The sequence below is a fragment of the Alosa pseudoharengus genome, unplaced genomic scaffold, assembly GCF_046254945.1.
Source record: "Alosa pseudoharengus isolate Yale_2024_CS ecotype anadromous, Long Island Sound unplaced genomic scaffold, YU_APseudo_1.1 YU_APseudo_1.1_scf_7, whole genome shotgun sequence".
NCBI classification, from domain to species: domain Eukaryota; kingdom Metazoa; phylum Chordata; class Actinopteri; order Clupeiformes; family Clupeidae; genus Alosa; species Alosa pseudoharengus.
Genome location: NW_027468859.1, coordinates 11,926,596 through 11,953,591, shown reverse-complemented (window position 1 = coordinate 11,953,591; position 26,996 = coordinate 11,926,596). Strand labels below are relative to the sequence as shown.

General features: G+C 42.0%; 2 protein-coding genes across 4 annotated transcripts; both read left to right on the top strand.

The window, feature by feature from the left end:
* Window positions 1-99: 99 nt before the first annotated feature.
* Window positions 100-14,797, top strand: LOC143110342 (serotriflin-like). Its single transcript, XM_076273213.1, has 11 exons — window positions 100-110; window positions 2,878-2,956; window positions 4,032-4,130; window positions 4,340-4,430; window positions 4,710-4,852; window positions 5,054-5,148; window positions 7,853-7,953; window positions 8,194-8,307; window positions 12,666-12,676; window positions 13,850-13,879; window positions 14,681-14,797. Exons 1-11 carry the CDS (start codon window positions 100-102, stop codon window positions 14,795-14,797), a joined length of 891 nt encoding a protein of 296 aa, XP_076129328.1.
* On the top strand, window positions 10,038-26,996 carry LOC143109872 (serotriflin-like). Of its 3 annotated transcripts, XM_076272675.1 has the most exons (8): window positions 10,038-10,236; window positions 19,236-19,345; window positions 19,956-20,060; window positions 20,464-20,554; window positions 24,951-25,093; window positions 25,365-25,459; window positions 26,046-26,128; window positions 26,799-26,996. In XM_076272675.1, the coding sequence occupies exons 4-8, from the start codon at window positions 20,518-20,520 to the stop codon at window positions 26,924-26,926; spliced, it is 486 nt and encodes a 161-aa protein (XP_076128790.1). In that variant the 5' UTR covers window positions 10,038-10,236; window positions 19,236-19,345; window positions 19,956-20,060; window positions 20,464-20,517; the 3' UTR covers window positions 26,927-26,996. The 3 variants fall into 3 exon arrangements, with proteins under 3 accessions (XP_076128790.1, XP_076128788.1, XP_076128789.1); XM_076272673.1 differs by lacking the exon at window positions 19,956-20,060; XM_076272674.1 differs by lacking the exons at window positions 10,038-10,236; window positions 19,236-19,345; window positions 19,956-20,060 and adding an exon at window positions 20,142-20,285.

The following is a 26,996-nucleotide window of genomic DNA, read 5'->3' as shown; positions in this document are numbered from 1 at the left end:
TTGCAGAGTAGCAGAGTACCAGCCTGTTCAACTCGCCAAATGTCCCTCCTCTTGATGCTGCCTCCCCAACACACCACAGCATACAAGAGGACACTGGCAATGGCAGACTGGTAAAACATCCAGAGCTTACTACAGACATTAAATGACCGCAGCCTCATCAGGAAGTAAAGCCGACTGCCCTTTCCGATACTGTGCATATGTGTTGGTTGACCAGTCCAGTTTATTGTCCAAGTGCCCCCAGGTACTTATATGTGCTGACCACCTCCACATTGACCCCTTCAATGGAGACTGGCAGCATAGGTTGCTTAGATCTCCTGAAATCCACCACCATCTTCTTGGTCTTTGTTGAGTTCAGCTGCAGATGGTTGAGTCTGCACCATTGCACAAAGTCATCCACCAGGTTCCTACTCGTCCTCTTTTCCATCCCTGATACACCCCACAATTGCAGTGTCGTCTGAAAACTTCTGCATGTGGCATGACTCAGAGTTGTATTTTTGGAAATCATGGACTTTGCATCTTTTGGGCTAAAACTAGTGGCAAACATGCCCCTGTCCCAACTTTTTTGAAAGGTTTCAACATCATATGTGTTGTCTTTGAACTATTCTAAATTACATATAGAGTTAACATGATTTGTAAATCCTAGCATTCTGTTTTTATTTACATTTTACACAGTGTCCCAACTTTTTCGGAATTGGGGCTGTACAAAGATTAGTCATGTCTGCTAATAATGATCGAATAACGCATAAAAACAGATAGTCAAATGTGTTGTCATTTGTCACACACACATGGGTCATTCTGTTGGTGCACCGTCTCAGATGTTGCTCAAAGTTTGTCTAATTTTCTTCGCCCTTGATTTTGTATCATTTCTACACTCTCAGAAATGCCATGTTTGGGCATTAATATCTTGAAAAGTATTATTCCTAGCCTGCCCAAACTTTGTAGGGTGGAAGACAGACATGATCTCAGTATGATTGTAGTTAAAATTATGTTCTGCATGCCATTCGTTTTATATAAGGCCCTACTGTAGATATGGAACAAAATACAAAACTGGTGACATCGAGGGTCTTCTAAACTCATTTTTTGTGTCCACATGACATCAATCATCATCTTTATTAATGTTGAGCCAAGAAATACACATGCAACAAATACACATGAAGATAATAAGGATAAAACAAGGTGTGCATTTTTGGTAATGTTCAGGACTAAAATGGTATGTGGGGTAGTTAATAGGAACACGAAAATCAACGTGGAAATGGCTCAGTTTATATTTTGTGTATAAAATGGCAACAATGTACTATGTTTTATACATAAATACACTTACTTGGTTATATTGTATACCAATGTGTTTTCATTCTTGTCCCTGAGGCAAAGCAATTATTTTAACTCTATTTATTAATTAATGGTACAACATTGGCACTTTGTACACTAAGTGCCCGTACACTGAACTACTTTCACATAAGTCACTTTTACTCTGAGATTGCGCAATATTCACGGGAAGAGGAGACGAGACCATGGTACTTCGTACCTCGAGTGTTTAAGGACCAAATAGTAAAAAGAATTGTGAAGTGCAACATTGGGGAGTAGCCTGACAGATGGGAACACGGGGAATTTCTGAACCGGGGATTTTGCTATCACTAATTTTACCCCCATGACTTTTGACAACTGAAAATAAAATATGATACTATGAACAGAAAGCCTCTTCAATGTGCTTAATCGCCATGTAGGATAGCCTGTTAATCACTATGAATGTATGAAAATAAAGTTGTGCGTCACTTAGTGAAGGAGCTAGTAACATTGCTATAACCTGAAGATGAGTCAGATGTAGGTTACAGTTATGTTGTCCATTCATCTACAAATGCTTTTCTTATGGATGCCAGAAACTGGGTAAAGCCTATCACAAGCCTATCACAAGTTTTGGGTCAAGTCCAACAAAAACATTTAAACACATGCCTTATTTTATCAGAAATGTATCTCAAAAGATGTACACACATTTCATCAAATGTTTTTTGGTTGTAGCATCTCTTTCTTGCCCAAACTCTCTACTTTATGGGATGCAAGCCTTAGAGTACAAATGCTTAATCTGCTGACTAAAGTAAGTTGGATGTACTCCATCTTTTGGCAGTGTATTCACTGGTGCAAGCCAAAAAGGCTCAACATTTACACTCTCTAAACATTGGATTTCATATCAGCACTATCTGCAGTCATTAGCATTTACGTGGAAGTCACAATATGATACCACTTTCAAATCTTGGTCAGGTGCTCTCTCTCTTATTTGAAATGCCCTCGGGAAAATTGTATAAATTCAGCACCACCAGCAGTCCTTTGCTTGTGCATTCTTTGACCTGGAAAGGTAAGTGAAAGCACCTCTCATATCTACCTTGTAATGCATGTAAATTAACTACATACACCTGATTCCTAGAGTAAATTAGGTATGGACTGCTCTATTATATCAATTTCGGTAGTAGACCTATTTACTATTATGACTATTACTATGACTTGGAAGGATAGCATCTACCTGAAACTGTTCTGGTTTAGTATATATTCAGGCCATCTGGTCTGGATTGCGTTGATTCTCACCAATAACAAATGTGATGCCATATTGTCACCTTGATATTTTTAAAGTGATCATCAGTTATCACTAAACTGTCTATTGGGGCATTGGACAACAACACTGGTGCATGGAAAGTAGCTTGTCAAACTGTTATGATTAAGTTAATGATATGTGAAATCATACAGTATGTGCTTGTGCTCTCATTATGTTTGAGTTGTGAATAATGATATAACATAATATAGCATAGCATAATATATACTGTAATATATAATTCACTAAAATTCATTTGACCTCTCCCTGTTGTGTTGCCTCTGTGTTTTTTACAGTACCACAGCCACCATGTTCTCAGTCACATTTGTGTTGGCTTTCATCAGTCTGCTTCAGGTGCCCGTCACCTGGGGAGAGGTTAGTGAAAGGCTCTTTTCGCTTGGTAGAACTAAAAAGTATTAACCAGTGTCCATGGGGATATTTACCATGGGAACGGACATTGTATTGTATGTTCATTCTATGTTATTCACACAAGTTCACACCATTGCAGAGTGTGGAGATAGTTGTAAATAATATACTGGAAACAGCTTTAGTATGATTGTGTTTGACTCCTGCCATGCTTAATCTAATTCTACCTTTGTTTTCTACCCCTTTTGAATCCATTTCATTTGCTGATACTGTTTCTTCAGACATGTAAGTATGTTTTTGAACATAGTCCCTGTTGCATCAGTATTTCTTATTCATTTTGGAGGCCAAGCAGAGAAGCTACATAGGCACCCATTGTGTTTCTACCTTTTCTTATTATCATTGGGGGCACCTTTATTGCAAAGGCACCTTTAGGGCCCTATCTTAGCGATCTAAAATGCATGGTCACTGGTGAACAGCTTAAATAAATTAAGGGGTTTGTCCAGTCCACATTGGGGGTGGTTTTAGTATTAAACGTTGGGCGCCTGGCGCAAAAAGGTTGGTCTTATGTTTCTTAATGGGTGTGTTTTGGGAATAACATCTTTTAAACCAATGAGAATGGCATCTGTAATTGCCTTTAACAGCAAGTAGCGCAACTTCAAACAGCGCATCAGTATTTTGATAGTCAGAGGCGCTTTTGAAGGAATCTGCTTGCATGCGAGACCGTATGGAACTGGTATTCCACTAAAATGCTTTACTAAAACCTAGCAGAGTATAGCCTATGCGCATCTGCACATGTCTATTATTTGAACTCATAGGCAAAGTGAAACTAACTTCATTGTAGTGTCATAGTCAACAAAAAAACAGTTAGCCTATACACAGTTAATTACTTCCACTATTGACTGACAATGGGTTACCATCGAAAACATAGCCTGAAAAAAGCAACACTTACCCCAATAAGATCTTACAGTCATGTCTGAAATAATAGTATTGAGTTGCCATGGCAACTCTGCTGAGCTGCTTGGTCCCCTCATTGCTGTTTGCAGCTATATTTACCATTTGTCTTTCTCTTTTTCTAGATGTTCAGCTTGACACAAACAATCCTGCCGTTCAGGAGGATATTGTCAACAAGCACAATGAACTCCGGCGATCAGTCAACCCAACTGCCAGTAACATGCTGAAAATGGTAACACCAGCATAATTACAAATCAACATACATAAATCACTCCAAGCATACCACATTGTATAGTATATAGGTTTTGACATATTTCTGCATACAGTACATTATATAAATTGTTCTGTTGATTGATCATTATTAATAGCAAAACATGCTATCTAACATGAAGATGGGTATGTCAATAATTACAGTAACAGCTCTCCCCCCCCCCCCCCCAGGGTTGGAACAGCGAGGCGGCAGCCAATGCTCAGCAATGGGCAGACGCATGCACAGAGACACACAGCACTTCCAGCAAGAGAAGCATCAGCAGTACTGTATCTCCTTTCTCTCACATTCTTTCTATCCCTCGTTCCCTAACTGCACACTCACACAGATATACACGCATTCACAGATTCAGAGGTCATGATTCATTTGATCTACAAATAACAGATAAACTCCCTCTCTTCCTTTCTATCTAGCCTGTCTCTTTATGTGTGTCTGTGTGTGTGTTTGTGTGTGTGTGTGTGTGTGTGTATGTTGGTTTTTGGGTACATATTACTGTGATGATCTGTTTTATATATACCTGTACCTTTGTGTGTGTGTCCACAGCCAGCGGGTGTGGAGAGAACCTGTTCTTCTCCAGCGCTCCGCTTTCTTGGGATGATGCCATCCAGGCATGGTTTAACGAGGACAAGCACTACAAGTATGGTCAAGGCCCCATAGGACACGCTACAGTTGGCCATTACACACAGGTGAACTCACTTGACAACACCTGAGTCTGACTGACCCCTTGATTCTAAGGGAATGCAGCTGTGAATTACTCATGTTACTGGAACAAAATACATTCGCAGCTTCTCTCTCTAACTCACTTTAACACACACACACACACACACACACACACACACTCACATAGCATATCTCTGTGTTTCTCTGTGTCTCCTCTGCTCCCTCAGGTGGTTTGGTACAGATCCAATGAGATCGGCTGTGGTGTAGCTTACTGCCCTAACGGTGGCTTTGCCTACTTTTACGTCTGCCACTACTGCCCCGCGTGAGTCCTCTCCTTCTGTCTCTGCTCAGGAGATATTTCTTAGTTTGATGAAAAAATGTTACCACAGTAGAGTTTGGATCAGTTAAATATTACGTGCCCTTGGTATAGCTCCACAGTTAATTTAGAGAGAGATTCTTGAGTTCTTGTAATGTGAGATTTGGGCTAACTTCATATTAGTTTTCTTCAAAGTGGTTGTATGCACATCCCACCTCACTGAGGCCAGGTGCAGGACAAAAAAGGCTTGTCAAGGAAAGAAGAGTAATTGTCCGCACACGGCAATCTCCCAGAATCCGTAAGGGATAATGCTGGTCTGCTGCGGGTCGGGGTCTGGTTCGCCCTGTCGGGAGTCGGGACTTATTATGACCGCCGCGCAGCGAAGCGGCGGTCATATAGGTTTAGTCAGATTTTTTTTTTTTTTTTTTCTTTTTCGCATGTCCAAATTTCTGTCAATGATTCCCGGGACACTGAAAGACCGGGGTATACGAAACTTGGTGGGCATGTAACCCCATATGGATAGCATGGAACCATCGTTTTTCGTTTTGATCTGTAGCCCCCCCGCTGGACTGCACCCCCCGAAAGGAGGGTAGGGCAGACACAGTTTTCTGTGAATATCTCGAGAACCGTAAGGTTTAGGAGGACCATTTTTTTTTGTATGTTGATCGATCTCAAGGGGCCATGTCAACCCATTCCATAACCACTCATTTCATGTATAGCGCCACCTAGTTAAACACAAAAAAGTAAAAATTAGGTGTTGTAATCGCAGGTATCTGTGACCTAACATAGTCAAAACTGCACGAAATTGGAAGTGTAGGATCATTATGACACCCTCTGAATGCACGCCAAGTTTCGTGGAATTCCGTTCATGGGGGGCCACACAATAAATTCATTTATGTTACTATACACCAACTGGCCTGTAGGTGGCCGGAGACAGTTTTCTGTGAATATCTCGAGAACCGTAGGGCCTAGGAGGTCCACCTTTTTTTTGTATGTTGATCTCAAGGGGCCATGTCAACCCATCCCATTACCACTTATTTCATGTATAGCGCCACCTAGTTAAAAATTAAAAAGCAAAAAATTAGGTGTTTTCATCACAATATCTCTGGCTGACATGGTCAAAACTGCACGAAATTGAAAGTGTAGGATCATTATGACACCCTCCGAATGCATGCCAAGTTTTGTGTACTTTCGTTCATGGGGGGCCTTACAATAAAACAATTTATGTGTACATTTAGTGACGTACACCAACAAGGATTCCCGGGACACTGAAAGACCGGGGTACACAAAACTTGGTGGGCATGTACCCCCACATGGATAGCATGGAACTGTCATTTTTCGTTTTGATCTGTAGCCCCCCCGCTGGACTGGATCCCCCGAAAGGAGGGTAGGCCAGACACAGTTCTCTGTGAATATCTTGAGAACTGTAGGGCCTAGGATGACCATTTTTTCCGTATATTTGCCTCCAGGGGTCATGTTAGCCCAGTTCATGTGCACACATGTGCACAAACAGATACACACACACACACACATTCACAGTAATCATGACACATACTCACACAGTAGACATATGTACGCTTCCATGCACAGGCACATACGCAGGCACGCACACACACACACACACACACACACACACACACACACTCACACACACACACACACCCACACACATAACATAAACATAACACAAACAATCAAGAATTTCTCATAATTATGAACAGGCAAGATGGAGGTGGGGTTGTATAAAATGAATTTTACATGTGAAATCTATGAACTAATCATGTTTTGGTACTTGTTGTCTAGCAGATACCAGTGAGAATTGAGTGTGGATAATGCAATTTAGTGAGACAGTTAGAATCATATAGGCCTTTCAGCGTGATTTCTTTTTGTGAAAAAAATGTGCTGGACTGGGCGGCGGTCATATTTTGTACCGCTCTGCGGTACATCTAGTTTTCCCAATAACGACCGGCGTTTTATACATTATCCCGCTTATTACATGGCTACTTGCCAAAACGAAATAATAAACTCCCCACGATATGACTTTAGCCTACATAGCCTAGCCTATTTGTTACTGTTCATCGTGGCATTTGCTGAAACAAATAGTTCGCAACACACGCTGAACTTGAATCAAACATTCTTTAGAACACAGCTGATCAACCGTCTGCTTTCACTTTTGAATGAAGTTCCAGTCCTGGCGTAGTGATATGAAATACCTGAATTAGAAGCACAAATTCCGTTGCCATTGACAGCGGTCATTATTTTTTTCAGAGGTCCTTTCCCAAGAAATAATGACCGCTAGATCTTTGGGAAATCCCATTCAAGTCAATGGAGCGTTCTACTTGCCTTGTGAAGAGCCATGTAATAACTACATTTATTGAGTTAAAAACATAATGCAACGTTTCAACCCACCAGGGTCTTCATCAGGCCTGATGAAGACCCTGGTCGGTCAAAACGTTACATTATGTTTTTAATTCAATACATTTAGTTATTCTGGGAGATTGCAGTGTGCGGACAACTACTCTTCTTTCCCTAACTTCATATTAAACATGTTAGTAGCTATATTTAAGGTAGGAGTTATAAAGATGTTTGGCTGTCTACTGAGAAACTCTCACCTATAGGCCTACTCACCATTTTACTTTGCAAGTAAGTGTGCACATTCATGGTATAACCTTATGCTATGTCTTCTCTTACCCCTTTCTGATTCCCATAGTGGAAACGTTTTCTTTAAGGGACATAATGGCTATGCCTACCCATACAAGGAGGGTCCTCCCTGTGGTGACTGTCCTGATGCCTGTGATAATGGCCTATGTAGTAAGCCTGTTTAAATGCATTCTATACATAAATCATCAATGTATAAGATTAATAAAACAAATAATGCACATACTAGAATGGATTCCCTGCAATGGCAAAATACAAAAAGCACCCTGTTAGCAGGGCCCCTTCATAATATTGGACAAATTCAAATGTCGTGGTTGCGACCTATGTACTTTGCTTGTCCAAAGACTGAGAAACGTCACTAATAATTTCTTCTTGTTTCCTCTCCCTGTCTAGCCGACCCCTGCCCATACAATGACAATTACGGAAACTGTCCAGAGATTGCAAAGTCCTGGGGTTGCAGTAACACAAATGTTGCTGACTGGTGCCCTGCCTCCTGCAAGTGCCAAGGCAAGATCATATAGGCATCCTGAGAAGCATTAACATTAAGGAGGCATTTTCGAATGACACCACAACAGATAGAGTATTGCAGGAAAAGCAATTACTTCAATATTTAATGTTTATGTGTATACCATCTGTAAAAGCATCTTGTCATGATTTTCTGATGATGAAACTATCTCACATTCTGCTTTACTACAGTTTTAATATCAGAGGTTTGGACATTTATTTCAGTTTTTGGTCTCTATGAGCAAGTATGTGGTGTTGGATGCAAATGTCTGATGAGGTGGTTTTGGAAATAAAGCATCTTCATGTTCATCTGTGTCATAGTCTTCAAAGACAGAATCAATCTTTACAAACCTGTCATCAGTATGACAAACAAAACCAGCAGAGCTAAACAGTGATTTTGGGTGCCCTTGAGGTGCCCATCTACAAAGAAGTTATCATGTTATCTTTAAATAAGTTACACAGGCTTATAGCAGCCAATAACATAATAATGGCCAATAATGTAATAACTGCCAATAATCATTTTGGCAATTTTTAATGTAATGAAACCTGTAATGTAATAAATGGGGAATAACGAAATAACATTTCTGAACCAATAATGTAATAACTTTTTGCCAATAATGCAGTAAGTTATTATTAAAATAGGCTTATTTACTATGAACAAACCATTTATAACTGTGTGTACAAATACTTTATTTATGAGAATTAACATAGGTGCAATGCTTTACAAATGATGAACAAAGCATTTTGTAATAGTTTACAACTGGTTTAGAATGGGAAAATGATTTCATTTATAAGTAGTTGTTTCATTATTTATTAAGTATAAATCATGTACTTACAAACATATTTTTGGATAGGCTTATTTACTATGAACAAACCATTTATAACTGTGTGAACAAATGCTTTACTAATGATAAATTATGTATGAACAATAAATTACTAATGATGAACAAACCATTAACTAATGAATAACAAAGGCTTAATAAATGATGAATTGTGTGTAGTTATTATAAAGTGTTACCCAATCATGTTTTAAGTATAACTCTGCTCATAGTACAATCATGTTTAAAGTAAAACTCTGCTTAAAGAGACACCAGGCAACGTTTTCGTGTTAATTAATCATCTTCGTAAGTCGGTATATGGTTAAATGACTCATTACTAGGCGAATGAAGGCTCTCTCGCCCGCCCCTACTGCCTGTAGGAAGAATATCCCACTTGCAAGTTCGGTGTATCCTACCCACCCGCCGACCAAAGCAGGATCAGTTTACAGCACAGAGGCAGGCTAACGAAACGCTAGAGATTGTTGCAAACGTGTGTATAATGGCAGAGCCGGCGAATAAGCAGCGAAAACCCTTGACGGAAGACGCAAAGAAAAGGAAAAGAGCTTCAGACCGAGCGAGGGGGAGTTTCGTAGAGAAAAAGCATCAGGCTTGCCTGGTGTCCCTTTAAAGTATAATCATGTTTGTGCAACATGTGTGAAGAAAAATGCTTGAGTAAACATTTGTGGGTAGACCGTTTGACAAGCTGAACGCCAGACAGAAACCACAGAAAAGCTTACTCAGAAATATTGTAGAAGAATGATGCACAGAATAAAATAAGTGTTACTTTTGCAGAAGGCACACACATATAAACAGGGGAAAAAATAAATTTTCAGCAGTTGAAACCTTTTTTCGGACATGGTAGAACGGGGGGGGGGGGGGGGGGGGGGGTTAGGACTTTAACACTTCTTAACCAAACTAAGAAGTGCTTTTATTTTTATCTTTTATATTATTTGGGACATATTTTGGTATTTTTTGTAATTCTTTTTATTTTTGTATAATACACTTCTAGGAAGAGTTAAAAGACTTTTTGTGTCTGGTCATTTTACAAAGAGGACGTTCTTCCTCCCGGTTGGGCTAGGATAACCAACATTTTCTGCTGGTTCAAAGAAACGGGGTAAGTTTTCTCTCTAAGGGTTCTGTTTGACAGAAGGGGGAACTCAATGACTGCATTGAAAGAAGGGCTTTGGCACTGTTGTGACTGTTAGCTGAGAGCGTGGGGAAGTGGGGAAGAAAAGGGTAGAAAGAATGAGGAGGTTGTCGTCCTCGAGGGGTAGTATCTGAGGGATGTGTGGTTGAGGGTGTGTGTGTGGGGGGGGGGTGGGGGGGTATGGGGATATGGTGATGGTCAATTTAGGTACTGACACCAATGCGTGACGATTATTGTGGCTGTGTTGAGTGTCCAGTGTATGTTGTCTGTACCTGTGTGGGATGGGAGGGATATGTGGGAGGTGTGAGAAAATGTAGGAGTTAATGAAGGCAATATTCTCCTCCTCAGGATGGGGGAAGTGATGTAAAAAAACAATAATAATGGGGATATGAATGCAGGGGGAAGATAATGCATGCTCAATTGTAAAGTGCATGTAATTGTTTGACACAGTTAGATTGGGTTTTGTGCCCTCATTGAAACCCAAAGGAGTAATGGAAGCGTTAGCGTAAACTCTGTCAGGAAGACTCAATGCATGCGTCACTCATTCATTCATTACTTCCGACCAATCACCAGTCTGCATCAGCCTTTATAATCACTTTACTTTGCACCTGCCTGTTGCTCTCAGGTGCCGATTTTCGATGTTCCGTATCCATGCCCGGGTAGCTAGTCATTCACTTCGCCACAACTTTAACATGTGATGCAGTCATAGTAGCTTAGCCTACCTTACGTTCGCTTCAACTGAGTTGGACGCATCTCACCAAAGTCTCGGGGGTTTCCATGTAGGATAGTAGCTCGTAAACGTCGGAGAGTAAGGTAGGCCAAATTGTTGCCACTGTTCGGGTTGTCCGCCCGGTCTTATCAACGGAAAGAGACAAGTTCCGCGGCTCGAAGGTTCTCTTTCACCCTAGTCTCGTGTTAGATCGATCCTAGTTGCTTAATGAGGTTAACGTCGTATCGCTAACAACGGAAATATGGTTGCTAAACTTTTCTGACGAAAACCGTCAGACTTCGCTGTTAACATACATGTACGGAACCGTTTAAAAACTCCGTTACTCCAGTTATCGACACTCGCGATGGTTTCCTTGCCAAAGCTGCCATGATGCAGCTTTGCTAGGTCCACATCTAGGCAAATTGTCTCGCTGGTCAGGCTGTCGTGTATGGAAGGCCAACAGGGACAAAAGTACTCTTCCTAGTCCCTGTCCCTTTCTAGGCTACTGTCATTAACCATACTATTTCCGATGCACCTGAAGGCCATATTAATCTTATTTTCATTCTCCTGTCTGGTTGATCATTATTGTCTGTCATTGTCTGTTACTGTCATTGGTTATGTACATAATATGTAGGTCCATACATTGTGTTCGTTGATTTAACTAACGGCAACGTAAATGTATCATGGCTGTTTATTTGCCTGCCTGCTAGGTCCTTTTGAAAATGCTATGTCTCCTCTCTAACCACTCCATTCCTCCTTGCAGGTCTTCAGGCTGTAGGGACTAGAACAAGATCTTTCCTCAAACTCTTCTCTGCCAAAAGAGCAACACCTCTAGCAGGCACAAACTCTCCTTCAGGCCAATACTGCACTCACTCATATACTTTTCCAAGCACAATGCACTTTGCTTGTCGTCATTCGTAATCTCCCATTACGTCACGGCAGCCACAAGCACAGGGATGGCATTCCTTCCCATTTCTTCATTACTTAACATCTTAATAATCTTTCCATTTCAGGAGCAGCTCCTCTTCATTTAATATAAATGCCTCTCTCTAATTTAAGGGTATGCATCTGTCGGCAGTGGAGTACTGACCCTCACCGTAACTATCTACTTCATGCAGGGATGCGGGGCTGGTTCACGTAGGCCTATAGCCAAAACGTTCATCGAGGGACAGTGCTTCGGTTCATATTTAATCTTACTTTATCCAGGTCATGTGATGTCAACTTATTTACCTCCTCATCTAAGCTATACGCTAACCCTTCATGTCTTTATCCCACCACAGTAGGAGCAGCAGAATAGTGAACTTGCATTGTTAAATCATTAGATTTTGCAATTCACTATCGAATATCCATATGTCCTCGAATCTCAATCACATAATTCTCAATCGTCATATAATCAAATCAACCAGCAATTATTAGGCTACATCACCAATTCACTCTAACTATTTAATTTACTAGGTCTGTGATGCTGGATCACATATTCTAAACACCCACTTACTCTTGGCTCTGGAGCAGTGCTTTGCTCACATTTAATCTTATTTCACCCAGTCAGCATGATGAGGATTACTCTTCCATCTTTTGTCTTTATTTTAGTTATGCTAAATCATCCACAGCGACCATCCATAAGTGCTACTGTACTCCAGCTATGTATCTGTTGATTGTATTTTGTCTCGTCCTGTTGTGTCCTTAGGTCTGCTGCTGGTTAGTTAACCCTGGCTCTCTTTTCACTCCCTATCATTCACTCCTTGAAGCCGTGTTCCTCATGGCTTTCTATGGGTTCATGCGCTCCGGGGAATTTTGTTCTGACAGCCAGGTTCTTAACCCTTCTCAGGATCTGGCTTGCTTAGCCATCCTCTTCTCCTCCCACTTCTATGTATTTCTGAAACATTCCAAAATGGACACCTCAGGTTCTGTTGTCATTATCAGAGATTCTAAAGTAAATAACTCTTCTGTCCCTATAATTCTATGATCAACTATCTTAAACTTCACCCACACACTTCTCCTAATGCACCTCTTTCTTCTACCCACCGGGTTATCTATGTCTAAACAATGGTTCAGAATCCGCTTGTCGACAGCGGTTGGTAGCTGCGGGCTCTCAACCTCCCAATATACTGGCCATCCCTTTCGCATCGGCGCTGCAACGTCAGCAGCCGCTCTAGGATTACCTGCATCCTCTATCAAGTTGCTCGGAAGATGGTCTTCGTCGGCTTACGAGTCCTATATAAGACCTCAGGATCAAGCCCTTCTAGATGCGCAAATAGCTCTTGCAAGTGTCAAATAAGGTAAGCTACCTTTCAAAGGTCTGGTGGTGGTTATTCGGCTCGGCTAAAGCATTATATTAATTACGATGGACCCGAGCCACTCTTCTCCAGTCACTACGCACAGCCGGCACTTTAGGCACAGAATAAAGTGTTAATACATTCTAGTCACTACGCACCGCCGCCCTTGGTCTAGCTTCTGCAAGCAACCTCGGGTAATCACGTCACAACAGTTAATTTCCTTTATCCTTCCATCACCCCACTTCACTCATCAAATACATACGCAACTCGACTCGACAGTCGACTCGAATCCGCATCATCAAATCGCAATCATCAATCGTTATCGAACCGAACGATCATTAAGCACTTACCACGGGGATTTGCACCACATTGCATTACATCTTGCCGTGCAAGAACCGAGCTTACGAAAGCTCTGAGCTCGTGCAGCTCCCCGCTGCAATCGCTGCAGACCATGCTGGTTATGTCTTCTGTACCCGCAAGAGAGTACACTTTTCCTATCATCTGTTCTTGGTTTCATTTCCTTTCATGAATCACTTTACTATTAACGAAGGATTTGTCTCATATTAATGTTCTCTTTGATTATGCTCTATTCCAGGAAGTGTCCCAGCCTCACGTCTACCCTCGGGTAGGCCTTTCCCATCTTTCTCTTTGGGGGTAGGCTTCGCCCCTGCCGTATTCACCCGGCAGGATCTGCGAGGGTCTCCACGCTTCGGGTCCTGGACTGAGAACGATCATTAAGCACTTTCCACAGGGATTTGCACCACATTGCATTACATCCTTGCCGTGCAAGAACCGAGCTTACGAAAGCTCTGAGCTTGTGCAAGCTCCTCGACTTCGCTGCAATCGCTGCAGACCATGCTGGTCATTTTCTTCTGGATGCGGCTTGCTCATGGAAAGTCATCACATTTAGGGGTCGTACTTAAATCGTATATAATCAGTCATGGAGACTACACCGTGCTGTTATTTTGGGTAAGTCAACATAATTAATTCATTAATCTAAACCTGGCTTGTTTACATTTCTATCCTAATAGTAGGCCTATACGTTGTGCTATTTAGCTTCTTTAACATGGCTTTACCTCTGCCGGATGGACAGTAGTCTGTTAATTTCATCTCCTGTACATCTTGTCCTTGCAGCTTCTGTTCACCATTGAACCGTAACAAATGGAGTTCACAAACTGTAATATTTTACATCAACTTGCTTATCAATTAAGAGCTAGCTACTCCATTTGCTAGTCACAAGGCTCACAAGAATCTATGGACTGTATGGTTTCTGAGTTCTTAATTACTAAAGACTCACTCAGCAGTAATGAGCATTTTGTAATCAATGTACTTCCTCTTGCAAATGTCTGGTGGTGGTTATCTAAATTTAATCATATTACTCATCTCTTCGTTCTGGTGCCCGTCTGGCTCGGTCGCATTTGTGCAGGTCATAATCTTCTTTAACTGCAAGCGCTATTTCTTCTGCACTAACCTGAGCTTCTGCAACTGCAAGCTCATTGTCCCCCGAGCATTTGCAACTGCAAGCTCTATCCTGCTGCACTAACCCTGAGCATCTGCAACTGCGAGCTCTATTCTGCTGCACTGACCCTGAGCATCTGCAACTGCAGGCTCTATCCTCTGCACTGACCCTGAGCATTGTTATTGCAGGCTCTATCCTCTGCACTGACCCTGAGCACTTGTAATTGCAAGCTCATCGCCCTGCACGTTGTTAGTCAACCCTTAAGCTAAGCTTCTGCAAGCACTAGTCACTCAAGCAGTCTCGTTCAATGGGTTGAACATCTGCAAGCGCAATTCGCTTCCATAACTTTAAATCAATCATAGAATTTGAGTCACAGGTGGTTGAATCCATCATCATAATCATCCACATCAAATTATCAGTTTATTTTATTAATAGTATATTCGTCATCTGTCTCTGCTGTCTGTCTTGCTTTCTCTGATTCATCTCCCGAGCTCAACCGGATAATACAACATGCACTGTTTAATGTTGTTATGCTTTATTTCAGAGAGGATAACCATCTAAGCATTCTGGTGGGTATCTTTTTCTTATTCCTTGGGGGTAGGCTCCGCCCCTGCCGTCTCATACCGGCAGGATCTGCAAGGGTCTGCACACTCTGTGACCTGGACCGAGGACGGGGCCTATGCCAAAGACTCTTATTGTTGCTTATGCCTTTTGTATATCCTTTGATGGATTAAAACGTGTGTTATCTTTCATTGTACCTTCCTGAGTCTTTCTGATAGAAATGGTGTTCATTATATGAATCCTGTGTGGTAGACCAGTTACTATTAGTTTCTACTTCCATAATCTTTAGATGTTCTACATGGTGTGTTTGAAAATGTCAATGAAGGGTGGACGTAGTCCCTTGGCTTTTAAATCAAATAAAGGTGTTGTTTTAACCTTTCCTTTATAGAGTTCCTGGTATCACCCACATACAGTGCACTACAAAGGCAGCCTTTTAAAATGTAAAAAAAAATTGTATTCAAGTGTATGCGCTGTGTCAAGGGAAAACCCTTTCCTGTGAGTGAGTTATATGTAAGATGAGTGTGTGTAATGTGAGTCAGACTCCCATGGTTCCGCTCTAACTTTAGCCCTAACCAGTAGATCTTTTAAAATGTTGTTCGGCCTATAGACAAAAATCAGACGATATTCAGAAAAGTCTTGGACTTTATTCTGAAGCTGTGTGAAATGAGATCTTTCTGAGTACTTTGTTGGTACTACCCAAAGCCGAGAAGTATGTGTGCATTTGTCTTATCTATCCCCCATATGTACATCAGTGTAGTGTTGCATGGTGCACCGATACTACAAAATTATCGCAATAACCTAAAATTAAAAATGTCACAATACCTAATTTTATTAATATAGATACTTTTAAGAATGACCGTGTTCTTTTGAAGTAACATGCGTGTGTGCAAGGCATGCTTCTAGTGCCTCCCCTAGCCTGCACGTCCTTTCTCCTCACACACACATTTACTGTAGCTGTCGTGCCATAAACAGCGAGACATGGCTGCTAGTTTAAGTGATGCTGTGGCCGCACGGCATAGGTTGTTATATATCGCTTCTACTGGAGACTTCACCTTAGCTTGAAGTACAGGCTACCGCAACCATGCATAGGGCCAACATCCCTGCATAGCTTAGCATATCCTTCACACTGGTTCCCCTAAAGCAGTACAGATTAGATCATCTGCACTGGAAGTGGAGCCAAGTCTCTAGTTCACTTTCCCCATTCATCTAAGTGTACGCCATGGTCTGAAAGAAGAGAGTTCCTCCGCCTGACTTGACTGAAGAATGCCTAATGGTTCTGTTTAGGACCAGTTTATGGTTTTACAGTTAAAGGTGCAGTCAGCGATATCGTAGTAAGTCACATCTGTTTGTGTTTATGTTTTAATTTAAATTTATTAGCAGACACTTTTGTCCAAAACAACATACATTATATTTGAAACAAAAGAACCAAACGAAACATGTCAGAGGTAGCTCACCCCTACCTTCAGTATTCCCAGATATATTCCATGCAAAGTTTCATTTTTGTTAGGGGGGCATTCTGCCCCCATTTTGTTTGTTTCCAGTTTTCGGAGCCTGGGCTGCCTACAGAAACAGTTTTTTTTTTTTTTTACAGTGAACTGAATTCTCAAGCTGTGTGCGGCAATTTAGTTTTGTTCCAGGCTACATAAACAATAGGCCTACAAACAAGCACTTACCAACCCAAAACTCATGTAACAAAATCACGGTTAACTAAATACTTCAACACACAATTTTGGAAAAAGGAAAAAAAAAACAACCTCCTACTCACCTCGTTATACCGTCTGTGCACTCCAGACCTGTCGTTAACAAAACTATGCTGGCCTACTCCTGCCGCTTTTGGAAACATGCTGGGCTAGGGGCTCACTGTTCTCAATTGAGCACGGCCGTACTCACGTACCCCTGATGAGAATTTGTATCCTAGAAATCTAGACGCACCCTAGCGGCGGCAAATTAATTTGCTCAGCCTGTACGTCTAGTATCAAACCATAGGGATTTCTATTGGCTGACGCCGTGGACCTCATCCAATCACAGCGCTCTATTTTGTCTTAAGGCGGGCTTAACAGGATAACGACAGTCCTGTGACGGTGAACAACAAGGAAGGTGGCTATGGCGAACGAAGAGCGGTTGTTTGAATCGGCGTTGGCGTCAACTTTGGAGAAGTTGGACTTTTCTTTGAAAGTTGAGCAACACAATGCACTTAAGTCATTCCTTTCGAAGAAGGATGTATTTGCCGTTTTGCCGACCGGATACGGATATGGTCGTAGCGCTGGCCTATTGCATGCCTAGGCAGTTTGAAAGACAATTCTCTGCCCGCCCCTTGGATTAAGCGAGGTGAATGGTTCGATGCCAGACTATACATTTCAATGATATAGGATGGCCCGCCAGGCTAGAGAATTTGATCATTCCTACCCAGAATTGTTTCCACGTTGAAAGGTAGAACATAAATGCAACAGAAAAGAATGCAAAACAACAAACTGGTGCGCCCTCCTTCATATGAAAATCTTGAACTTAGAAATAGCCACTAAAACATGGACGAATTAGAAAAAAGCCTACATGGGATGTAAAATATCACAAAGCAATTATAGTTCAATTGTGGTTACCAAAGAGGGTGCCATTTAGTCAAAAGGACCATTTCAATACCCAGCCTAAATATAAGGTTTTAATTGGGCTTGTAAAATTGCAATTGAGTTTATTTTTGATAAATCAAAGTTGAATATATATCAGAACACAGTTGTGCGCTCTCAGAGACCTCTTTCTGGCCAGCCCCCCCACACTTTTTGACCACATTCTCCTGCGGGGGCCTTGTTTTTTCTACGGGGGCTACTATTCCCAGCCATTTTTGGGGTCGCCACGGCGAAGGGGGGGGGACTTTTTTGGGCATTTTTTGCATATTTTGGCCTCTTCTATGGCCCCCAGCTACTCACCTGTTGCACCCAGACAGGCAGGGACCCTAGTGGGCATTGACTTTGACCTCTGCGTGGGTTCAGCACCCACCTTTTCCCACCAGAGGGCAGCGAGAGCTCAACTCCAATCTCAGGCTTTTTTAAACAGCTATTTTAACAGTTTTTGCCCTTTTTGACCCCCTGTCAGTATTTTTTCGACCCCAGCCTCCGGTGGGCCGTCCGGGCATGAATTTCAGACAGTTTGACCACCTTTAGCCTCTTCTGTTTGCAGCCATTTGCTCCATTTTGGGCGTTTTCAGCTTTCAGGGGGCTTTTTTTTTAAACTGGCTACCTGGAATTCAGAGGCTTGCCCTGCAGGGCTGGGAGAGGCCTGGGGATGAGTGCTTGTGCTCAGACGGGCTCAACTTGGGCCTAGGAGCAGGGAGAGACACACAGAGCTGTGCTAGACCCCCCCCAGCACGATTCCAGCTGAATACTCAATTTCTGAATGTTCCTTGAATTTCCCCTTGGGGATCAATAAAGTAACTATCTATCTCATCTATTCATCCATTCTATGTCCCCTTTAAGCCAGACGCACAACGAGCAGCTAAAGCAATAAAACATTTCCTGTTTTTTTCCTCTGTGGTGTGTGGCACCCAACATCCTGTGTGAATTCACTTTCCAGAGAGGTGTTAGTTATGAAATTTTAACATAAAATCCCTGTGCACTGGCCGCTTTCAGCGTGTGGTGATTATCTCTCTAGTTGTTATTTTCTATGTTAATTTTTCTCTAGAAATGCTGTTGATATTTCTATGCCATCTGTTTGGGAGCTGTTTTTTTTATCTAACCATCAGATCGCTGATTTACACATCTTAAAAACTTTGCGTAAGCTTTACTCACAGGTCAAAGAATGAATAAAAAGTGCATATTTTTCAGATATTTTTTCTATAAATCCCAATGTTTGCATACACACATCCAGCCCTGTTTACGCAACTTTCTTGTGCGTAGCAGCATTTATAAATGAGGCCCCAGGTCATTTGGAAGTAAATGATTATTGTGTGTGTGACTTTGATGAGATGCAGAAGAGGATGAGCTCTCCAGGGCCACGTCTGCAGAACAGACAGAGATCGTCAACAAACACAACACACTGAGGAGAGGAGTGCGACCCACCGCAAGCAACATGCTCAAAATGGTACAACTATTCACCAAGGCTGTTAACTTCTTTCTTTCTTTCATTCTTTCTTTATTTAATTTCGACTGACTGATATTTGTTCTTTTCCTCCTCCTCCTCCTTTCATCTCTGTCTGTTACTCATCCTGACTATTCCATACGGGTGTGTGTGTGTGGGTGGGTGGGTGAAGTATGTGACAGATGGTTGAGTATTAATACATGTATGTCACCAAATCCTCACCTCTTCCCTAGTTATCTATGCCAGGTGATTCACCTGGCACAGATAGGGAAGAGGTGAGCATTTTCCTTTTTCGAGTGGTGTGATTGGCTTTCCATGTCATCTGGCATGCTCTCTTTCCCACAATGCCTTTTTAATCTAGTGTGTATTGACCCCTTCACGGTTCACGTCACAAGAAAAATGTGGACGCATATCGGGGTTAGAAAATGTTTCATTCCATTGAATTGTGTGTGTGTGTGAATTGAATTGAACGTCAAGGAAATGTCAAGAAAAATACCTACTTGTACTACTTTTTCGCTGTATGCACACTTGGCATGTCAACCAGATAGTTGTATATGGTGGGCCGATGAATTTCTGGCCACTTGCTAACGTCGTCTACCCATTCTGTTATCAGCTCAGGATCAAGCAGACAATCGGCATTAGCTAAGAAAGGGACGGTTCACAGTCCTGGGGTGACAAAGACAGTGCATACCTTGACAGCTCAACACGCGCACCCAAGGTAGGCTGTGGATGTTTACAAACATAGAAGGGGTCTACAGAACCTGTCAAACCAGTGAGGTTGGATAAAAAATGGCCTGGCTCAAAAGTAACGACCGGGCTACGTCGGACACACAGCAGAAGCAGAGTTCATAACCAGCGGAAGATGTGTCTCTGACGGTGGCATGTATACGCCATGGAATTTTGAAAAAAACAACAGACCTACCTACCACTTCGATTTTTGATGGTATCCCCACCTGTTCAGTTCTTGACTAGCACTATCAGACTATAAAGACAGCCAGAACTATTAGTACATTAGAACATTACTAATGTTGGTTAGGAGGCATCTATTTTCCAGAGGTAGTTTTGGGACTACTTTTTAGGAAGACTGTACAAGGTCTTAAAAATGTTTTTTTCTGTCACAGAGGTGGAACACAGAGGCTGCTGCCAATGCACAGAGGTGGGCCAAGACCTGCTCCATGAAGCACAGCAGTCCCAGCCAGAGGAAGATCAGCAGTATGGGACACATACATACACATACACACACACGTACACACACACACGTACACACACACACACACACACACACACATACACACACACACACACACACACACATACACACACACACACACACACACACAAAGCACAGCAGTCCCCTGGCAGGTGGGGGAACTCCAGTGTCGATGCAACGGGAAAAAATGACTCCCCGTTGGACAACATATTGAGTATCGTGGTGTAGCAACTGCGTCCCCCCCCCCCCCACACACACACACAAACACACACACACTTTAACCCCTGCACACATATACAATGGGTTACATTGACTCTATTTGTCTTTGCGGTATACATGCTTAGGCACCTACTGTATGCACACACACACACACAGACACACAGATATATAAAACAACTAAAACAACTAGATGTACCGCAGAGTTACAAAATATGACCGCCGCCCAGTCCTGCACATTCTCTCCGCAAATATAAATCACACGTGTCAATTTGTCTCCATCTCCTACTCCATCCCCTACTTTTGTGTATGTACATGAGTGTGTGCATAGTGTGTGTTTGTTTTTGTGTATATGTGTGCTTCTGTGTGTGTGTGTGGGGGGGGGGGGGTATTTGAGAGTGTGTGTGAGGGGGTAATGGGGTGTGTGCGTGTGTGTTTTTGCTTGCCTGCATGTGTGTGTGTTTTTACGTGTGTGTACGTGTTGGTGTGTTTATGCATGTGTAATTGGGTGTGTTTATGTGTGTGCATGTGTTTATGTGTGTGTGTTTATGTGTGTGTGTGTGTGTGTGTGTGACTGTGTGCGTGCCTGTGTGTGTGTGTGCATGTGCATGCGTGTGTGTTCGTGCATGTGTACTGTGTGTGTGTGTGTGTGTGTGTTTATGTGCGTGTGTATGTGTGTGCGTGAGTGTGTTTGTGTATGCGTGTGTGTGTTTATGTGTGTGTGCGTGTATGCGTGTGTGTGTGTGTGTAGCTAATATGGCCCCCCATGAACGGAATTTCACGAAACTTGGCATGCATTCAGAGGGTGTCATAATGATCCTACACTACACAAATGCAGTTTTGAACATGTCAGTCAAAGATACCTGCGATTACAACGCCTTGTTTTTGCTTTTTCATTATTATTTTTTTCGTAGGCAGCGCTATTCAAATTAGTAGATATGGGATGGGTTGACATGGCCCCTTGCGACCAACAAACGAAAAAAAGTTGGTCATCCTAGGCCCTATGGTTCTCGAGATATTCACAGAAATTGTGTCCGGCCTACTCCCCTTTCGGGGGGCCCAGTGTGGCGGGTTGGCAACAGATCAAAACAATGGTCATCCTTGTGGGGCTACATTTCCACCCAGTTTCATGAAGCCCAGTCTTTTAGTGTCCCGGGAATAGTTGACAGAAATTCACTGAAGAAAAAATACATAAAATAAAATAAAAATCCAGAAAAAACAAACTCTGACAAAACCTATATGACCGCTAACGCCTAATGTCTTTCTAAGCAAAGTTTGGGAGGAGGCCTCGGGAAGATTGATAACCACAACTCACCCCACTTCCGTTTTTAGAAGATTTAAATCTCTACCACATTTCAGCATTGCTAAGCTTCCCTCCTCCTCCATTTCACTAATAATAATAATAATAATAATAAGCTTTATTTGTATAGCACCTTTTATACACAGAATGCAGCTCAAAGTGCTTTACATTTGAAGCATGTAACACAATAATAGTCAGTCAGTCATTATCAATCACTTTCACTTTTCTTCGTTGCTGTGGCCGTTTATGATCCAATCAGCAACATATCAGAAATATAGAAAATAACATGTAACACAGTTATTAGAGAAGAGTCAGTCGTTCCCCTTTTGTTGCTGTGGCCGTTTATGATCCAATCAGCAACATATCAGAAATACTATTATACTACTATGGATATATAAAGGTTTTGCTGACAAATGCCTAGGCTAACAAATGCTTAGGCTCCGTTGATGCGGACTCCAAGCAGCCAGCCTTAGCTTGTAGTTAGCATATGTCGCAATTAAGATACTAGTAGCTTTACACTCTATTTTATCACATAAGGGTACCAGCAGATATCATTCACACAGATTTCAGGGACATCCCTCCAAGGACACTGACCAGCTACCATGCCAAACATGCTTATTCTCAGCACCAGAGGTGGAAAAGTCCAGTTTCAGAAAGTAAGGGTGTTTTCACACTTGGTCCCTTTCAGCCTTCTAAACGAACTCAGATCGATGACTCATGCACATTTGTGTGCATATGTGAACATGGCAACCGAGCTCAGATCTCTCTAACGCGCTAACTCGGGAGGTAGTCTCGGCGTGGTTCGCTTTGGAGTCCGCGGCACGGTTCATATTGTCTGTGCATTGTGAACACAAATCACCATGGGGTCTCTTTCACATTGCATTGTAGGCTAGCCTATTTTTAGCCTGGCTCCACCCTCCTACTTCCGCTTAATTTTTAATTTCCCTTCAGTACGTTGTCTGGGTCTGCGGTATATTCACGGGTTTTCTCCAGGCCAATCTTTACCTGCCCAATCAGCGTGGCTGACAACGATGACGATGAGGTCGTGCAAAGACAAAACCGAAACTTATTGTGATAAACAGAAGTAGCAACGCCTGCAAACGTCAAAAAATGCAGCTGGAAAAATGCAGAAATTTATTTACGGCAAAGGTAGACCCACATGCATTGTTTCCTGACTGTTGATGCTCTTTATTGTCAATTTGTAAAGTTTAGGCGAAGTAGGAAGTAACGTTAGGGATCTCTGATAAGTAAGGCTGTAAGGCTGGACCAATGATTTCAAAGTTAGTGCCTGTCACGATGCAAGTGTTGCAAACGTTTCCCTATCGACAACTGCCACTGACTCTCGAATGAAATGAAAATGAAATGTACGTACGAGAGTCTGGATATATGCAGGCTAGCCTATTTTGTCCAACTTGCTATTGCCAAAAGAGAAGGCATGTTTTTTTTATATATATATAAAAAAACTATTATAAGCTCATAGGCCTACAGACATTTGTAGCGTTAAATTGGCTACAGCCAAACAAGTGTGACATTAAAGAGAAACTATGCAGTTTTGGCAATTTCTTTGCTGTTTTCTCGCTTTTTACTTGTAGGTTTCTCAGCAGAGCTCCCCCTACAGCTTCAGAGTATATATTTTACGTCACTCTTCAATCTGTCAGTCTGCCATTTCCTCTTTCCCTGTTCCTCTGACAATGGTTTACGCTGGCTCTGTCGGCTCAGCTTTTCGCTGGCTCTGCCATGACAAATGTCTGAGAAACTCCATCGCTACCTTGTTCTAGCCGGTGCCTGGCGTGTATGTGTGTAGTGCAGTAAAGCAATTCGTTACATCGCAAGGCTGCCAGACTTTCTGTCTCTGAGGCCGTCGGCCCGCCGGCCCAAAGTTGCAAGGGTGTTTTTTCCACTTGACTGACAGTTCAAGAGGATCTTACAACTTACTTAGCAATAACTTCAGATCAGAATACATTCTGAAAATATATTATTATATTTCAGAAAGAAATATGAAACAAAATCACCACACCAATTATGGATTAATGGATTAATTATGGGTTAATTATTTCAACCTGATAATAATGAATCTAACCCAGAGCAACTACATATCCCATAATTCAAAACAGGTCTGCGAGGTATAGTGTGAACATGAAGAAAATGGAAGCCCCATCAGAGCTGAGAATGAGTCACTTTTGTTTTAGTCCACTTCCTGGTCCACTTTTAGTGGACTGAGTTTGGTTCTTTTAAAGTGCTTTAAAAGGGACTATATGTGAAAACACCCTTACTTTCTGAAGTTGGACTTTTCCACCTCAATGCTCAATACTCAATATTAAGCAGTCCGATGCTTGAAGTTGTGAACCACAAATTAATCAATTAATACGATCACAAGAAAAATGAATGTCACCATTTCTCTGCACACAGTAGGCCTAAGAACACTTTGTGAGAACCAAAGATTCTAACTTTGGTGGGAACATGCAATCAAACAATGAAAGCAGCTCTAATCATCAATGACAGACACTTTGAGCGTAAACAGAGGCAGGGCATATCTAGTACTTTCTGCATCCCAGGGGAAAGGAAGGGAAAGGACACATCGCTTTAACCTGTCTTTCTCAAGAGTGAGATCTATGTAGTTCAATAGAGTTTGTTAATTTGGTTTGTGTAGAACAGAAATTTGGTTGCTACAGAAACCTGACATCACACTTTGGTACTCTATTCCAAGTGAAGTCTATTTTTTTGATCATGGAAATTGTTTGGTGCTGAACCCGTTGACGGTCCACTTTCTCTTTATGATTTTGATGTCCATCTCTGTCTAAATGACCGTCTTTGTCTGTCTGTCCTCTGTCATTTTCCTTCTCCATCTCCATTCTCTTTGTCTCTCTGATGGGGGCTAACAGCCAGTGGTTGTGGTGAGAACCTGTACATAGCCAGCTTTAAGAACTCCTGGAGCAACGCTAACCAGTCCTGGTACGATGAGGTGAAGGACTTCAAGTACGGTGTTGGATCCATCAACGGCCGCATCGTAGGACATTACACCCAGGTTCAAAGACACACGCGTGTGCATGTTTGTGCAGACACAAACACACACTCACAGACACACACACACTCCATTACATAACTTTGGGTTTTGTCAGACAGGAAGTGAAACTTCTCCTAGCCTTATTAGCATACGTCACCAGTACTTTTGCTATCAGTCCCTGGGGATCAATCCATCCTGAGACGGCATGGCCACAGCAACACCTCACTTCTCATCTTCCCACTCCTCCCTTCCCTCCCTCTCTCCTTGCCTCTCTCCTTCTTTCAACCCTCAGATTGTGTGGAACAGGTCAGACCAGCTAGGCTGTGCCGTGGCTCACTGCCCAAACTCCAAGTACAAGTATTTCTACGTCTGCCATTACTGCCCACCGTGAGTACTGCCCATTGCTATTACTGCCCACTATGACTGCACTCTCACCTCATTGGTTGTGGTTTTGGCAAATGCTTTTTCCGAAGCCACTTACAGTAGTATCATTGATATCACTTTAATATGAGTTATGGTGATGTCTCATGCTTTGTGTTTGAAACAGACACACGTTATGTCAGATTGGAGGGGAAGAACATGCAAAAACTATTTCATATTTAGATTCTACCTTGAATCTATTTATATATCCATATTAATTCCCTCATTGCTTTCCATTTATTGTTATGTGATTTACGTAACATTTATTCAGAAAGTACATTCTCATTCATGCATTCTTTATCTGAACACAGGCATATTTTTATGCATAAATAATGTTAGGGGTGCACAGATAGATAGAGTTTTTTTTTTTTATTGTCATTGTATGCTAAAACACAACACAGTTTGGCAGCCTTAAAAAAATATCAATAAATGTCATGAATAAAATATATTATCTAAAAGATTGCACTATTAGTGTAGTACTACAGTTATGATGTCAGCAGCTTCTCCACAGCTTTAGGGAAAATTATATGTCATGTCTTATGCTGGCCTCTAGGGGGAACTCTCAGATGACCCACCCGTACAAGTCTGGACCTTCCTGTGGGGACTGTTCAAATGCCTGTGAGAACAAGCTGTGCAGTAAGTCTCAGTCCTGAGAAACATGGATCTTGACTATTCATGAAACAGCCTCATCTTCCTCTCAGACATCTGTCATCCTATTCATCTGCCCCTGTCTGCTGTTCTCTCTCTATTACTTGCTGTCTTTCTCTTTCACACACACACACACACACACACACTTTTTTCTCACTAATGCTGCTCTGTATTGTTGTATCTTCACACTCTGTACCTTTTCTGCTCTTGTTCCCTTTCTTATTATTGCTTATTCATCACATACATTTCTCATGCTCACTTTTGATCTTCTGTCTTTCTCTTTTCATTTAATTTTTCTCCGTTCTTTGCTTTCTTTCTGTCTGTCCTTTAGTCTACTACATCTCACTACATGCCCGTTATTCCTGTTTCTTATAGGAATTGGGTCCTAATTGAAATGACGGGCAAAGTAACTTAATGAGCAAAGTGTCTCATGCATGAACTAAAGCTATCATGTGGGAACTGATCCACCAATGTTTGTGCTTATAGGATCTTACTCGTGGTAATAAATTAGCAAATAGATTTAGACTCATTATTAAATCAACTTTAGATTTTAGACTTTGTTCTTTGCCTGTCATTTAAATTAGGGCCTGTAATCTCCCTCCTGCCTTTCTCTTCACTCTTCTGACACATCCTCTGTCTCCCCCTCTCCCACCTGTAGCCAACCCTTGTCCCTACGTGGACCAGTACAGCAACTGCCCAGAGCTGAAACAACAGTGGGGTTGCGGCAACAAAGATGTGGCTTCCTGGTGCCCCGCCTCCTGCAAATGCACCAATCAGATTGTCTGAGCATCCATCCTCGACTGCCAGTCAACATGCTTGTCCAGTTAGCAAAGTAATAAAGCTGATCACCTGAGCA

Bases quoted from the DNA above. Each gene is read 5' to 3' on its own strand.
- LOC143110342 (XM_076273213.1), top strand. The intron at 4,853-5,053 runs GTGAACTCACTT...CTGCTCCCTCAG, and splicing joins CAGTTGGCCATTACACACAG to GTGGTTTGGTACAGATCCAA. The intron at 7,954-8,193 runs GTAAGCCTGTTT...CTCCCTGTCTAG, and splicing joins CTGTGATAATGGCCTATGTA to CCGACCCCTGCCCATACAAT.
- LOC143109872 (XM_076272673.1), top strand. The intron at 20,555-24,950 runs GTATGGGACACA...GGGGGCTAACAG, and splicing joins CAGCCAGAGGAAGATCAGCA to CCAGTGGTTGTGGTGAGAAC. The intron at 25,094-25,364 runs GTTCAAAGACAC...TTCAACCCTCAG, and splicing joins TCGTAGGACATTACACCCAG to ATTGTGTGGAACAGGTCAGA.